Source organism: Pteropus vampyrus, unplaced genomic scaffold (genome assembly GCF_000151845.1).
Source record: "Pteropus vampyrus isolate Shadow unplaced genomic scaffold, Pvam_2.0 Scaffold348, whole genome shotgun sequence".
In the NCBI taxonomy this organism is placed as follows: Eukaryota; Metazoa; Chordata; class Mammalia; order Chiroptera; family Pteropodidae; genus Pteropus; species Pteropus vampyrus.
The window spans coordinates 1862775-1878636 of record NW_011889129.1 but is presented as its reverse complement, the minus strand read 5'-3'; the positions used below and the strand labels follow the sequence as shown (position 1 = coordinate 1878636).

Below are 15862 nucleotides of genomic sequence, written 5' to 3'. Positions count from 1 at the left end.
AGAGAGCCTTGTCTTTTCATAGTCGCTATCTTTCCCCTCTATGACTCAGTTTTCCTTCTTGGAGCGGGTTTGTGAGCCCCCCGACTTCCAACTCTCAAGCCCGTCCCCTCCTCCAGTATATATGCTAGCGGGACCTGTCGCTAACCCATTTCTCCAAGTGCATCCCCCCTACCCTTCCATCCTCAACCAAACTGCCGGAGGCGGGGGAGAGGGGATTGCTGGGCCCACAGCTGGGTCGGCGCCGCTCCTCTGCCTTCCCCTGGGATCCGCTGCGTTCTGGAGCCCCCGCTTCTCCTTGAGCTTCGCAGTCTCTCGCTTGCAGTCAGCCTCTCTCCCGCCCCCTCCCGCTTCCAGCCGCATCAGAAATATATTGTATTCTCACCTAACCCTGTTCAATTACAGCATAATAAAACACATAATAAAAACCTAATTCATTTTTCTTTTGCGTCCCCCATCTCCCGGCATCTTCTTGCTCGGGATTAAAAATTTGTCTTCATGTTTGTGGCACCGCAGTCCGGGAGCCTCCGCATCTTTAATGTATGAGCTTGGGAGCTAGGGACCCGCGGGTTCAGCCGTCTTAGCGCCGGGAAGGCGCCCGCCAGTCACCTGAGGATGCGGGTGGGGAAGAAGGGAGAAGCACAGACCTGCATGGGGCCACAGTGGCAGCGGCCCACCCCTTCCATGGGACAGGGGGCTCAAAGTCCCCCGGGTTTCCAGTGGCGTTAGTCATATCCAACAGACTCATTTTGGCCTCCAGGGGGCGTACTGTGGGACCATTCTGGATTTGGAGTTTACTAAGGAGACACAGCTACCGTGCAGCCCAGCCAGAGACACAGAGCAGAGCCTAGAGGCAGGGAGGGACCCTACTGTCCTCAGCCTCTATTCTCTCCTTTTCTTCTGAGCTGGACCGGCCAACTCAGTTCTGGCTTCCAATCACCACCACCAACCCCAGTCCCTAGGGACCCTCTACCACCCTCTGATCACGTTGTGAAAAACCTGGGTCACTGAAACAAGGTTAGAACTTCCCAGACGGAATTATCAAGAATTTAAAAAAGAGAAATTTTCCTGCAAAGGCATGGCACCTGTGAGTTTACACAGGGCAGGTGTGAGACCCAAATACAAGCCAGTACTATTCCCTCATTTTTTCATTTCTTCATACCTTTATGGCAGGGTATCCCAAACTTTCTACATTCATGGAAGCCTTAGTTTTTCAGTAATTTTGTCACAGAATCCTAGGTCAAAATAAATATCTAACAGTTCCCTTTAAGTACTTAGGTCCAGACAACTTAATATTTATGTCCTAACTCCCTTGTAGCTGTTTGAAAAACTAATACACATAAACTGGAAGGAAAAAAAGAATGTTTTTATATCATTCTTAATCTCAGTTACTTACTAACAGGACGTGTGTGCCAGTTGGGCTCTGCATAATTTTTCAAAACTTTGGTTCAGCCTGGATACCGCTACCTTCATTTCCAGTTTCACACTGACTTCTGTGTACTTCTTGCTTTTCTGTCACAGCAACCATCAAAAACCCAGTTTTGCAAAGACATGGAAAGTAATATACTATAATCTAATTTTGAAACTGAGTTTGAGCTAGCAGTTTGTGCAGTGTCCAACAGATGTCAAGTACTGCTGGGATGGGTTTCCCTCAAAAACTTAAAATGTCCTGTGATTTCATTGTGGCAGTCTGGGGTGCCTCAGTACACATTTTGGAAACAGCAGATTTAGGAAGTCTGCCTGTTTTCCTTTTGCAACAAACCTCTTTAGTGGTTTTGGAATGTTTGGGACAATTGAATAGAGGTCATCTGATTTGGCCAATGGAAAATAACTTGTATTTTATCCAGCAAGGGAGTCCAACAGCCTGGGGGGTCAGGTGTTAGAAGCCAGCTTGCAGAAATGGGGCCCTGAAAGAAAATCACTAGCAATAATGAGCAAGTCCAGCAAGATGAACCAGACTCAGAAGGCTTGAGTATCATAAAAAGCAATGCTTCCAGGTATATTGTAGGGTGATCCTTAATTTTACATCACCACTACCCAGCACCCTCGCTGTGCCTTGGTGTCCTGGAAAGGAAATCATACAAATAAAACTATATCGCCGGAGGCCCAAGCAACTCTGCTATGGGGCCATTCAATAAGAACTGGACAAGAATAAGGTGAAGGGGTGAAGGTATCTCCCTTTCAGCATGCCTTAAATGATGGCAGCTCAGTGCTAGCCTCAGAAGCTGCAGAGGTGGAGGGTAGATAAGCATCACAGGGAACTAACTGCCAAAGGGAAAAGGCATTGACAAGTGCAGGGAAGCAGGCAGACAACAGGGTTGGAGACAGTGGCTCTGATTACATGTGAGACGCTCTCTCCCTCACCCCACCCCTGCATTTGGGACTCTTAGGGAGACACAGAATAGAAAGGGCTAAGCTCCTTCTCTTGCTGGCCATCCTATGTAGGGACATATCTGGGGACAAGTTTCACTTTGCCTGGGGGACTTTTTAAGCCATACTCCCCCCAAGATTTTGATATGCCCCCCTGAGAGGACATGCTCTCCCATCCTCCAGGCTGAAAATCACTAAAGCTGACAGCCATTGCTTCTGTTATGAATATGTCACAAATTTTAAAGGTTTCCTGAGGAGTAAAACAAATCAAGAGCCACTGTGTTTGTGACCTTACCTAGGACCAGTGGAGTTTAGGGCACTTTTGGATTCCACATTCATTTATTCAGCAAGCATGTATTGAGTACCTACTGTGGATCAGACACTATTATAGGTGCTGTGGGCACATAAAAGTGAAGATATGAGTTGCCTAATAGGTATAGAGTTTCGGATATGCAAGATGAAAAAGTTATGGAGATCTGTTTCACGAGTTTATGAATATACTTAATACCACTGAACTGTACACTTAAACATAGTTACGATGATAAATTTTATGTTATGTGTGTTTTTTTTTTTTTAATCACAATTAGAAAAAAAGTAAAGATATGGTGCCTGCCCTCAGGAAGGTTTTTATTTAAACTGGAGAGAATCAACTGTATAGGACCAGTAATAATACATATTGCCATAAATACCAATCAGGGTGATTTTTCAGCTCACAACAACTGCTCTAATTTAGGAACAGGCCCAGCCACAGAGGTGGACCTGAAGTAATGATGTCCAGTATTCTTGCAACTTGACACTGACCTCTGGCCACTTCCTAGGGGTAGACAACTGATCGAAACTGTACCAGTTTTGAAACTCGAATGGAGAGATTGGAGGCTGCGGCTGGTTGAAGCTGTACCTTAATGGCAGTGCCCATAAACTCCAGTTACTGAAGTCTCCAGAGTTTCCCAGCTTCCTGCATTTTCCAAGGCCAAGTTAGTTAGTTCCATGTTTGGTTCTCAGAGCGAGCAGTAAATCCTTCCAATACATCCCTCTATTTACTGAAGCTAGTCACAATTATTCTCTGCTGTTTTTCACAAAATAACTTCAATTAAAATTAAACCAGACTTTCTCCTTCTGGGAAATAAAAGTTGTCAATTTTCACAAAGCAAGTTTAACAGAGTATGGTGGGAAATAATACGATTGTTTTCATAATTATGCATAAATAAATAAAATTAAGGTGGTCAATTGAGGACTTGCTGATGATGGGGGAGTCTTCAGTCAGAAAATAATATAGGTGATTCATTGGCTAATTTATACATTAACATGGCAAATTCTTGCTCTATAAGCAAACTCTTCACCCTGAAGGAGCTGCTCGTTGCTTGTTCCAGGCACTGGTTATTTTCCTACTGGATATGTTGGGGGGTGAAGAGGAAAGGGTTGTGTGTGTAGCCCCCAAACTGTGCAGGGTTCCTCCCACAGTCTCCTGGTCGTTATTCAGTTGCAAAACTTCGCTGGTCTGAGAAGACTGGAAAGAGGAAGCTAGAGGAGCTGTGGCCCCAAGCTGAGTGTGCCATTTTCTCTCTGACAGGCTTTGCTGAGACGACCAATGAGGAAAAAGATATGTGTATATTGAAAGAAAGAAGGGAGAAACCCAGGAAGCTCTCTCTTGGGAAATGATCCAACCGGGTCAAAATTCTGCTATAATTTCTAGCAAAGTTTGCCCCCACATGGGGACCCGAGATCACAGCAACGAGGGGGTGACTTCGACAAAGAGGGGACTTGGAGGGGCGCCTTAATGACTGCTGGGCACAGGCTGTGTCCTGTGGGAAGGGTCTCTGTTCACCCAACCTGCGATTTCTGCCCAGTGCCTGGTACAGAGCTTCTCTTAGCAGAGTTCAGTAAACGTTTCCAGAACAGAGAATGCGAAGGCGGAGAGAGGGAGAGGGGCGGACCGTGCAAAAGGCAGGACCAATGGCTCCGGAAGCCGCTGAAAAAATCCGGCCACGAGACCCAGGAGAGGCCTCGCGTGACTCCTTGAAAACCTCGCGGATTTCCGGGCAGGAAGTCAAAGGGCGGGCACTGAGGCGCTCGTCGGCTTCGAAACTGGAAAAGAGTAAGAGGACTTGGCGGATTTAGCGGCCCAGGACCGAGGTTACCCAGGAAGTGGATCTGAGACGTAGGTTTCGGGCTCAGGTAGGAAAGATGAATTGTCTTCAGGCCTGTGGCGCTAAAGCCGTTGCCTAGGAGACGAGGAGGTGGAGCGAGCCTGACTGACAGAGACCATGCTCCTGACAGGCTAAGTCCAGAGGGGCGTAACTTACCTGTGACTGACAGACCCAGGGGCGGGGCTGGCTTCAGGGGACAAGCTCTACCGGGAAGAAATGGTGGGGCTTGGCTTTAACCCTTGGGGTACCGATCCAGCGGACTAGGCTAGTCCACAGAGCCGGAGCTGAAGCTGGCCCTAACCACTAGGGACTAACCTGTCCCTGAGATGCCAGCCTCATTAGTTCCAGTGACCGGGGAAAAGAGGATACTTAGCCTCCTTCCTGTGGTCAGGCTAAGCCAGGGCTCTAGACCCAAGCCATTTTCCTCCTTTGACCGTATGTTGCGAGAGAGGGAGAGTTGTGGTTTTTCTTAATAGCGGGCAGGGTGGGGGCTCTGAAGCAGATGAGGCCGGAAGAGTGAAAGGCAGGGGAGGGACGCCAAGGACACAGATGCAGGCTTCCAGAGAAGTTTCCTATAGTCTGAACACAAGGAGGATGAGAGGAGGCCCAAGAATGGGGCAGATTACTTTGCAGTGAGGAGTGATACCCTGTGCTCAAATGCTGAGTTCCAAGGAAAAATCTAAGTACGTGGAGGCATTTTGGAAAATGTACCTAACTAGGATTTGCCTCTGTAGAGCCGGTGAAGTTAGCCTAAAGCTAATTTTTTTGCTTTGAGAAGCAGGTATGGAAATAAGAACGAAAGATGGCAGGAAAACATTTCCTAACTGGCCCACTGGTGCCCTGGCCAGTCTTCTCTCTGACATGGTTCAGTGTTATCTGCAAAGCTCAAGTAATCTGTTATAAAATGTTCTTTTTTTTTTTTTTTTTTTCAGAGAGTGCTGCACCTCACCCCCAAGTGGATTTATCTTAGAGATTTTCCAGTAAAATTGCAAGGTCTCTTTTCAAGAGTATTACCAAAGGCCAAAGCTGTTACTGCAGCAGGTTTTAAGAGTTGATCCAGGGCTCCAGTGGGCTTGGTGGGAGGCACTGGTCCAGATCGGCAGGACAGGACAGAAATGAAACTGGTTATCTATTTAATCAAGAATGGAAATCTTTGCTTATACTCCTTCAGCTATAAAACCCTCATGCTTGGACAGTCTTCAGTGGCTTTAGTAGAAAGGTCTGTGTACACTTGAGGCCTGTCAGTTTTGCTGGCCTGGAATGTCAGAGGGACTAGGAACATGACTTCAAGTTTGGCTGGCAGCTGGCAGGTGAGAAAGCAGCACAGCACAGTGGCTTCAGTAATACAGAGCTCGACTTGAATCTTGGCTCTACCTCCTCTTAGTTGTGCAGCTGTGGGTAATTTCTTAATCATCTTTAAGCTTGTGTCTTTGCTAAGAATGGACATAACATGTCTGGCCTCACAGGAATGGTTGTGAAAATCAGAAGAGATAATAGACTTAAAGCAGTTTGCTTCATTAAGTCTGGAACCACACAGTAGGACTCAATGAACAGTAGCTGGTGTCACTCCTACTATCCATACAAGTAAACTTCTACTTCCCAAGAGGAGGGAAGGAGCCCTGGCCAAGGTAGCAGGTTCACTTCAGGCTGCTATAGGACCATTCAGCCCTAAAGATTTCTCCCCACCACCTAGTGTGAGAGCTTTGGGTTGAACAAAGGGAGATGTAAGGTATTTCCCGCAGGGAGTAGGGAATGGATTTTGTTATAGATTCATTCATATTTATTCTTTTGAAGCTTCCAAAGCCAAGGCTTAGGGTGTGAGGGGCAACTATAAACTGTTTAGTAGTGGGTGTCACCAGATGTACATAGGCATGAACTTTTGGCCTAATTTTTGCCAGAAAACAAAAGGGGGAGGTCGTTGACATAAGCAGGGAAGGAGTGGAGGGCCCTGGGGGTGGGAGAAAGGGATATTAAGCAGCAAATGGTCCCTGCCAGACTTTTTCCCATGTAGTATCAATGGGGGCATAGAGGAGGGTGGAGGGTGTGTTGGTGCCTAACAACTTCCCTCTCATGAAGCTGGGCAGTACTTAGCTCTCGAGCCTTCCTCTATGCAGAGGCTTCCCTGGGCACCAGAGGCCACCACTCCATGTCAAATGTCTGAAGGGAACCAAGAAGCTCAGAACCTGAGTAGGTATGTAGGTGTGTGATCATCTCCCCACCCCACACCCCTGAAGATGGAAATGAAGCCAGGGCTCCATTTGCTGAGTGAATAGAAGGTGGAGGCTTCCATCTACATCCCCTTTACATCCCCTAAACTTGAGTACTGAAGGTGCTGATGCAGGACTGATTTTTCTCATCTCAGAGCGCCCTCTGCTGAGAGCTGAGGCTCCCTACAGGAGGGGAGGGAAGAGACAGACCTGGACCTTGTGGGGAGAGAAGGGAAGGCCACACAGGCGGGTGGCTCTTCCTGAGCACTCACAATATAGAATCAAATGAAGATCAAGAATTAGACAGGTTTCCAGTTTATTGAGCAACAATGGCATCATAGCTTTTACTGCTGGTGGCGGTTGGCTGGGGGAGCAGGAAAGTGCTCTTAGAAGACCCCTTTGGTGCCTTCAACTCTACTTCAGCCAGAGGTCATGGGAGTTGAAGTCAAGTTCCAACTCTGCTCTCTCTGAGTTTACCAGCACATGCTCCATCCCCAGGACCACCTCCCCTTTGAACCAGCTTTTGTTGCCTGGGCCCCTCTTCCTTCGGGGGTGGTGATGGGGGTAGGAACAGGGCCAAGCCTCAAGAAAGAGAAGCTAAGGTGGGGGTTCTGCTGAATGCCTAACAAGGGCCAATGGAACACAAAATTCCCTGTCTTAAGGTTGTATATGTGGGGCCTAGTTGCCTTTAGAGTGTGCTAGTTACACCCACTCAGATACCTGTGGAATGTAAGCACCGTTCTATAGCTGTGTCACCTCTAAGAGGCTGTGGTGGGAGTTCTTAAAGGGGAATGTTTCTCTGCCTTAGTGGTTTTTTGGTTGAGGGAGAAGGTCGGGATTATAGGTTTAGATTTGATATTATGATGTCAGAGAGGACCAAGAACTCCTAGGATGGTGCCTGAAGATGCCCACATTGCAGTGGGGGAACTGGGAAGGGAAGATGGCAAGAGCCCAGATACCCCTTAGCTCTGGCAAAGAAGAGGAGAGGAAATGATTTATTCTGGGATGTGGGGGATGTATAAGCCCCCTTCCTCTCTTAGCCTGACATGTCTTCTTTTGCCAGCCCAGTCCCTGAGTCAGCTTTGGGGGCCAGTTAGCAGAAATCTGAAGGATTCAGTTCAGTTTGGTCTGCTAGTGTCCCTCAGTCTGTCCTGAAATCCTGGGGCTCCTTCTATGTCCAGATGGGGAGAGGTGCTGTCAGAAATGACTTGGCCAGTAGCACTGTTTAGGCAAGGATGTTGTGTAGTCTGGCTGGCTGGAAGGTGGCAGGAGGCCAAGTGGAAAAGCCAGATATCAGGACATCCCAGGACAGAATGTCTGCTCCTAGCTTCCAGAACAACATGTACACACATGTATCACATATGTATATACACAGACACACTAGCACAGGAGAAAGGGATTACGTGATGCTGCTCTTTGAAATCAGAGAGGAGAGAAAAAGGCTTATGAGAGTACCTTCCCCAGCCTAATGGATTGCTGGTCTCAATAGCTATTCCCCACTAAGCCCCCTGCCCAGTACCAGGCAAAAGAGAGTGGCAGGATGGCAAGGCTCCACAAACACAGCGGCTCAAGGAGGTGAGGGAGGGGCCAGGGTGACCCTCCCTCACAGTCCCTTGTTGTAGTAAACCACTTCAACGCTGGGGTTTTGCTGATGAATCTGGGCTCTCAGTTCTGGCTCCAGCCTGCTCACGTGTATGGAGCTACAAAAGAATAGCACAGGCAGGCTTGTCCCCTGAACCAACACCCCTCAGGCCAAGGGATCACCATCCCTCCTCCCAAGCTGAAGAAACTTCTCTGTTAAAGGCCAGAAGGTCCAGATCACTGTCATTCTCCCACCCCAAGAATAAGCTGAGTGCCTGCCAGGCCTCTTCTGGGAGCACACTGAAGGACCCTAAAATCAGCTGGTTCCAGCGATGAGGAGACCTGTTCAGAGCCAAGTCCAAGGGCAACACTTACCTTCTCTGGGGAAACAGGGCACAGCACAGGGGGGTGGCAAATACCAGGCTGGGGAGAAGAATGTTGGAAAGGTCTGTGAAGCTTTGGCTTAAGGGTGTTCCCTCCCTGCACACCACCCTATTTCTAGAGACTGCCCCTAGGGGTGGAGACTAATTAAAGCCAACACTGACATTAGGTTCTGGCTGAAGAAAGAACCTCCAGAGCATCACAGCCAGTGAGAGAGAGAATCAGGAATTCAGTGTGCATGAAACTCCTGGATGGTACCAAAAGGCACATTTTCATGGTTTCCTTCTGTAGACGAAGACTGGAACCGCTTCAACTAGGCCTGACCTTCAAGGACAGGGATTACCTGATAACTAACACACACAGTGTGCCCTAGGGGTGTCCAAGACCCCCAGATGCTCAATGTATAAATTAACGATGTATATAAACATCTTAAAAGCAATAAATACTTGCCTGTGTCCACTATGAAAAGGGCACTCCCACATACCCTTGCTAACTCCCTGCACACTTACCAGAAGCCCACCAGTCCCACTTGCAGGGGTGCCCCCAGCCAGGGGCGGCGCTGTGGGGAGACAGAGACAATGGAATGGCAAGTGTCCCTGCCCTCTGCCCTCACTCTATTTCACCCATCACACCTCTATCCCACCAGCCGTGCCTCTGACCCTCTGATTTGTGGCCTTTTTCTTTCTCCTAAGCCTATAAGAGGGTTGGGGCCTCCAGAGAACCACCTTCCACTCCACCAGGCCTGTTTGCTGACCCTCTCCCTAGTGTCCCATGACCCATCTGGTCTCTCAGATTGGTTCCCATGGCAATCCCACTCCCTGCCCCTCTTTCTCGTCTCTCATTTCCTCCAGAAGCTGTTTTCTTCAGGAAGCCTCCTCTGACCCTCCACGCATCTCCCCCCATCCCAGTGTCATGAATTTGTCCTTTTCCACATATATTTCCTGCTCTACATACCTTTCTTCGATTTGCTCCAGCTATAGGGACCACCATTCTGTTCCTCCAAAGCATATAGTTGGTGTTCAATAAAAATTTGTGAATAAATGGTCCAATGAATGAGCCAGAGCTTGTGCTGCTGGGCCTTGCTTTCTTGTCCTGTTTGTGCATGTGTGTGTGTCTCACTGTTGTTAATAGGTGACAGCTATGTATGGTAGCAAGTGTGATTATGATACTACATCCCTGGTGCGTGTCAGAGGCCTCTGGAGTGACACCAATTTCCTTCAGGATAGAAACCATTTCATTCCTTCCCTTATCTGCTCCTCCTATTCTCTCAGTGTTCCTTTACCCCCAGCCCAATTCATTCTTGCTGAATGAATGAAGGGGGAGGGGGCAAAAAGGTGGCAATTCTTAGACTCAAGTCAGGCTGGAGAGGGATTTGGGGACTCACTTCTGCTCCCAGGAACCACTGCTTCCAAGATAGGAGAGGTGAGAGTGACCTACCTTCAGGAATTCTTTCTTCTCCAAAGTGTCCATGATCACGGGGGGAATGGCTGAGGGAAGAGCAGGGCAGGGAGGGATGGAGTTAATGGTGTGAAAGTTGGGATCCTTAGGGAGGGGACTCCCCCTTCACAGTTCCTCCCAAGTCTCTCTGGAGTCTTATGGCCCCAGAGTCCTCAAAACCCCTGAAGAACTGCACCCATGTTCTCTGAGAGCCTCCCATGCCCCAGCCAGCCACCCCTGCCTCACCCATGGCAGGAATTGCCATGCAGATTCTCGATATCACCACCTGGAAGATTCCCTGCTTGGCCGCAGTCACCGAGTGGCCAAGCCTCTGCCCTGCCTCGTCAGTCACTGGGATGCCCACCTGTAGCTCCCTGAGAAGGCAAGAGGGTGAGAGTTGGATCACAGGCCCCAAATCCTACCTGAAATGCCTTCATGGGCAGCTATTCCCTGGGGTCCCCTCAGACATCCTAGATTCAAAAGCTGGTTCTCCTACCCCAGATTCCAGTGTCAGACTGAGATTGGACCCAGCAGCTCATGCTCCGGGTAGGAGAGGATAGTCCCCACTCTGGTTGGTCCCCACGGCTGGATGGTATGCCCACCCACATGGACACTGGGCGTGCATAGACCAGGAGTTGGGGCCACTCACCTCTGCCTCATCAGAGGGATGTTGATGCAGTTTGCAGCTGCTACAGCTGCAAAGGGCACAAATCTGCCAACTAGTGGGGGCAGGTGCTGGGGGAGGAAAGATGTCATTTAGTGGCCATGAGGGCCACTGGGTGATGAGGAACTTTGGGGAGAGTTACGGGGGCGTATATGTCAGGGTGGAGGAATGACAGGGAAGGAGGTGGATAAAGGATGACTGAGGACCAGTAGAATGGGAGGGGCACTTTACCTTGGTGAGGGATTTGAGTCCCAGGGCTGTGGCCACAGCCCCGGTGGTGGCACTCACATAAGCTGTTCCTAGCTGCCTGTGGATGGAAAAGCCAGGACACAAGGTGGGAGGTGAACTGTTTAGCATGTGGCTCTTTCCTTCAGGGACATGCCAAATCTTTAACAAGGAGGCGTGGGAGGGCGGCCTCATTGCAGAGAAACGCCTACTGTGCTCTAGTGTAGACTTGTCTGGAAGCCCTAACCCCTCCCCTTGAAGAAGAATGGGTCCCCCAAAGCATACACAAGAGGTTCCCATGCCCCCAGGCCAGGATGGTGGGGAGGGAGGCAGGCTGAGAAGGGGGCACAGAGCCACTTGCTACATGAGCCACTGGGGAACAGGAGACAACAGGAGAAACAGTGGTGGGCAGGGAGAAGAGTCTCTGGGGATGAGCTCTCACCCCACAGTGATGGGCGCATCGCCACTGCGGTTGGAGTAGTTAACGACGGCATTGAAGGATTGATTCACCCACTGCCAGAACACCACGGTTGGGGTCTTCCTGAGGGAACAAAGACATTTACTTCTGCCCCCTCTACAGTGTCCCTCATCCTTGGACTCTGATAATGAAACCCCAAAGGTTATTCCCAAACCTTCAAGAGGAACCCAAATGATGACCCTAGATCCTGCTCTGGTGACCTCTGCATGACCGTCCCCATTTACATAAACACACTCAATGTCTCTGGGATCTCCAAGGCTGAGTTCTGAGGAATGGAAGGGATTCTAACACAAACTGTCACTTATCCACTATTTTCTGCCCACACTGGCCCAGAGAGGAAGCAGCTAGTCATCAAGCTATGCTCTAGCTTGGACAGAGTACTAGGGAGAGGACACACAGGTCAGGACCTGCCTGTAGAAGGTGAGCATGCAGCCAGTGATGGTCATGTTCATGGGCACCTGGGCTGACATGCGGCCAATCAGGACCACCTTCTCCCCCGTGTCTGGATGGAAGGCAGAGTCGTACACATACTTGGCCCTCCACAGCTGGTCTTCAGTGAGCCCTGGTGTCACCACGCCAGCCCTGCAGAGGTTAGCAGGGAGCAGACAGGCAATTCTAGGGGGCAGATTGACCACCCAAGCCCTGCCCACCTGACTCAGGGGAAGTCTGGGCAGAGGACCAATCATTTTGGTCCCCAATCTCAGAATAAAGGAGCTCCTTGTCTCTGCGAGAGAATCAAATCTTCCCAGAAAGCGGGGAAGTGCTTCTATTTCTATTTCTCTCTAGTCACACAAAGAGGGGTGCCCCTGAATTTCTGCCCAAATACTGAATCATGAGTAATGGTGGTTTCCAATGGGTCAAAAATGGCTAGGGGTATTGCAAGGGTTTTTCCTCCTGGAGACAAGGGGGATGCCTTCCTACCTCTTTATCAACTTTGAGCCTCTCTGTCTTTGCAGATGGTGGCCCAGCAGTGGGATGGGTCCCTGTACAGGGTTTGTGAGGCATAGAGCAGGCCCCTACCCATAAATATCAGTGCTACCTCCTAAACCCAAACACCCTAAAATCTTTCAGATTAAAGCTCTGTGCCATTGTTTTCTGTGATTCCAACAGGTAGGGCCAGGGAGTGAGGGGTGAGACAGGGTCTCTCCCAAGCTTGGGGAGACAAGTGCAAAAGGTATTGTATTAATGGCAGGGAATAAGATCCTGGGTTACAGGGTCAAGATGAGGAAGGGAGTCACCTGTAGTTCTGCACAATGTTCCGTGAAGCTTCCAGCTGTGCCCCAGACAACAGGAGATTTCGGGGGTCAGTAACAGTGAAGAAGTGTCGGGCTCTGCCCAGGAAAGTGCTTTGGTCCCAGCGAGGTTCCTGGATGTTGATATCTAAAGGCAACTCACCCATTTTCTGTAAGGCAGGGACCAGAGTCAGAGGACTCCAAAGAGTGGATCCAAGGGCTCTACCTGGGAGAGCCTTTGGTGGCCCTGCCCTGGTCCCAGGGCCTGTCACCAATCCCTTCTAGAGATCAAGGTGACTCCAGATAGGTAAGTGACAGTGGGGGAGGAGCTATTTTCTAGGCAATGTCCTGGCCCAGGGATCTGCCACCACTGGAGGAACCTGGGGAGTGGGTGGGGAGGGGAGGAATCAGAACTGGGAAAACAGATCTTGCACTCTGGCTTGGTGCAGATTTTCACAAGTGAGGATTTACATGTGTGTGGTTGATGCATGAGCAGCGACTAATCCCATGTGGCTACTCTTGTGCTCTGTATGCACAAAAATGCATATTATATGCATTCTACATTCATGCTCATGTCACTTTTAGGCACCAGCTGCCCTGAGACCTTGTATGCAAATTCCCAAGGCTGTTTGGAAACATGGCATAAGCCATCCTACATCCTAGCTCCTGATTGGAGGAGAACAGGAGCTCACGAGCCACCCCAGAGTTTATCTATTCCAGATCTCAAACAGGAACTCTGATACCAGCTGTGTGTGTGTGGGGTGTGTGGGGTGTGTGTGTGGGGTGTGTGTGTGTGTGTGTGTGTGTGTGTGTGTGTGTTTTCAATCCACACTGAATGTCCGGAGGCTTTCCTTGTTCCCCAGCTGGGCAAAGCTGGCACAGACATGTTTCCACTTCTAGCCCCAGTCCTTACCCTGAGCCACCTACCTCCAGAAAAGGGGCGGGATTCTGTAAGTGCCCTCTCCACCCAGCACAGAGAGGAAAGCCTGAAACAGCCATCTGGCTGCGCTGGGCAAAATCCTGCAGAATGACTAATCCTTTTCAACTGCACTTCCTCCCTCACAGGCAAACACACCCTCCCCTTTCTGACACACTCACATTCACATACCCACACACAAAGACACCATCATACCCTACACAGACATACACACAGAATGGACACGCCCTGCATACACTGGCCCACAAATACCGTTACTTGCGTGCACGCACACACACACACACACACACACATACCACTCAGCCCATATCCATCAGTTACAGACACTTGAATGTGTGACCACAGAGCATCCTGGCATTCTTCCCCCAACCAACATCTCCTCTTGCTGCATGGACCTTCCCACAGACGAGTATTCTGAATCAGGACAGGACAGAGAAGGCAGGTCTCCCTCTGTGACACCCAGCCCTCGACCCCCAACTCGCCTGACCAAGAACCCCACCCAAGCACTCACGTTCCTGGGCTCCTGGGCTCCTGGGCTCTGCAGCTCTCAGACCCGCCTTCCTCTCCGCACGTCGCCGCCACCGCCCTCCCACCCATCACGTGTAACGTCACTTGTGACGCTAACCAGAAGGAGGGGCGGGGGCTCCCCCGCCCCCCGCCCCAGCACGTCTGCCTGGCGTGCCCAGGGATTGGCAGAATCTGGAGGCGGTGGGTGTCATTTGGGATGACGCCCCGATCTCGGGCCACGGGGATCCAGCCCCAGCCAGAGAGGGGAGGGGAAGAGCCGCGGGTGTTGCATCTTTTGCTTGCAGTCTCCTGGCTGGCGTCCGCAGACACCCGGCCTCGGCAGCAAGGCTTCTAAGTGTCCAGCACCCAGGGCGCAGGAGGGCGGCGTGAAGGGTCTATCCTGTGATGGTGCCCTCGGAGGGACTCGGGTTACCGCGCGGCTTGTTTACTTGATGGCTGCCTTGACAGTGGCTTCTGCCTACTTGGCCTCCTGGGCTCCTACCCCACTTCCCACCAGCTCATTCCCCTCGCAGTACCTCGTATTCACGCCCCTCCATAGCCCCTTGCCTCTCGTGCCTGTGCCCCTTCGATGTCCTCAGCTCCCTTTTTATTCCCCCCTGTAACCCTTAGCTCCACTGGGTCCCCAGTTTCCTTATGCTCCCAATCTCTACCTCTGCACACAGACCTTAGCCCCAGTCCCTGCCCTCGGATGTGAAGGAGCAGAAGGCTCAAGGTAGCTCTTTCTGCATCAAGCAAGTGGATCAAAAAGATTCTTCCTCTACCTAGTGTCTTGGGATCAGCTGCTGCTCTCTGCGACCTTTCCATAACTGGTTGGCCAGAGAGAGACTGTCTGACATAGAAAGAGGATGCCTATGAAGAAGGCAGCACTCAGCCACACACACAGTCACGACGCACCCAGTCACAGTACAGAGCACGCCTGCCACACACCCAGGTGCCAGCCCACTCCTGAGTACCGCAGGCTCACATCCTGCTCTGACCAGGTGACTTTCCCTCACTGAGGCATCGGGGGTGACCGCTGAGGGGTGGCAATTTCATGAGCTCTGGTAGCTGGCTTGGCCTGGAGAAGACGCTGTTCTGGGTTCTCCTGAGCTGAACCGGTAGTGGGAGGGCGTCAAGCCGAGATCCGCGCCCCCAAGTTCGCAGTTGGGGTGGGGCACCAGCACTAGAATCAGAGCGGTTAGAATCCAGCGGCCCAGCCCAGGTGACAAATGGCTGTTCTGGGCGCCCAAAGGAAGTGGCGGGAGGGAGTGACTGGCGGCCCTCTCAACCAATGGGAGCTCGGGGCTGCGCAGGCCAGCCGGGATCCTGCCACCTCGATGAGGCGTGGGCGGGGTTTCCTCACTGCTGCAGCCGCTCGCGCCCACCGGCGGGCGAGGCCGGAGGTGGCCGCATACAAGAGCAGGTGAGGGGGCTGGGAGCCCAGCTCGAGAGACGGGAGGCCAGGAGGTCCAAGTGGGGACTAGGGTGCTGTGTTCTGGAGACTAGGATTTGGCCCCAGGTTTGCGCGGGATGTTGTGGGGCTCTTGCCAGCAGGTCCTCCCACCAAGCCTGGGAGAGGTTCACGCAACCTCTCTAGACGGGTGTCGGGGAGAGACGGAGGGGACAGCAGCCTAGGGGCTGGGGATCTCTGGGAGCTGGGGAAATCTCTGGGGTGTTTGGCTGCAGCTGTCCCAGGTCC

At 51.0% G+C, this 15862-nt stretch overlaps 1 protein-coding gene and 1 long non-coding RNA gene across 5 annotated transcripts; one reads left to right on the top strand and one right to left on the bottom strand.

Moving 5' to 3' along the window:
- Positions 1–2941: 2941 nt before the first annotated feature.
- LOC111731051 lies at positions 2942–5712 on the top strand. The gene is made up of 2 exons (XR_002776933.1): positions 2942–4542; positions 5447–5712. It is a non-coding gene; the product is annotated as an uncharacterized LOC111731051 (long non-coding RNA).
- Positions 5713–7013: 1301 nt separating this feature from the next.
- Positions 7014–14312, bottom strand: SFXN3 (sideroflexin 3). 4 transcript variants are annotated; one of them, XM_011378863.2, is made up of 11 exons: positions 14168–14312; positions 12726–12889; positions 11899–12069; positions 11452–11550; positions 11016–11091; positions 10770–10855; positions 10367–10494; positions 10121–10170; positions 9193–9242; positions 8678–8725; positions 7014–8421 (listed from the first exon to the last, which is right to left on the bottom strand). In XM_011378863.2, exons 2-11 carry the CDS (start codon positions 12884–12886, stop codon positions 8325–8327), a joined length of 966 nt encoding a protein of 321 aa, XP_011377165.1. In that variant the 5' UTR covers positions 12887–12889; positions 14168–14312; the 3' UTR covers positions 7014–8324. The 4 variants fall into 4 exon arrangements, with proteins under 4 accessions (XP_011377165.1, XP_023378291.1, XP_023378292.1 ...); XM_023522523.1 differs by lacking the exons at positions 7014–8421; positions 8678–8725 and adding an exon at positions 8457–8644 and having other exon boundaries at positions 14168–14260; XM_023522524.1 differs by lacking the exons at positions 7014–8421; positions 8678–8725 and adding an exon at positions 8457–8644 and having other exon boundaries at positions 12019–12069; positions 14168–14260.
- Between the last annotated feature and the right edge of the window lie 1550 nt (positions 14313–15862).

Bases quoted from the DNA above. Each gene is read 5' to 3' on its own strand.
- SFXN3 (XM_023522523.1), bottom strand. From the start codon at position 12,886: ATGGGTGAGTTGCCTTTAGATATCAACATCCAGGAACCTCGCTGGGAC. The intron at 11,551-11,898 runs GCAGGTCCTGAC...TTGTTCCCTCAG, and splicing joins TGCATGCTCACCTTCTACAG to GAAGACCCCAACCGTGGTGT. The intron at 10,495-10,769 runs GTGAGTGGCCCC...TTGCCTTCTCAG, and splicing joins ATCCCTCTGATGAGGCAGAG to GGAGCTACAGGTGGGCATCC.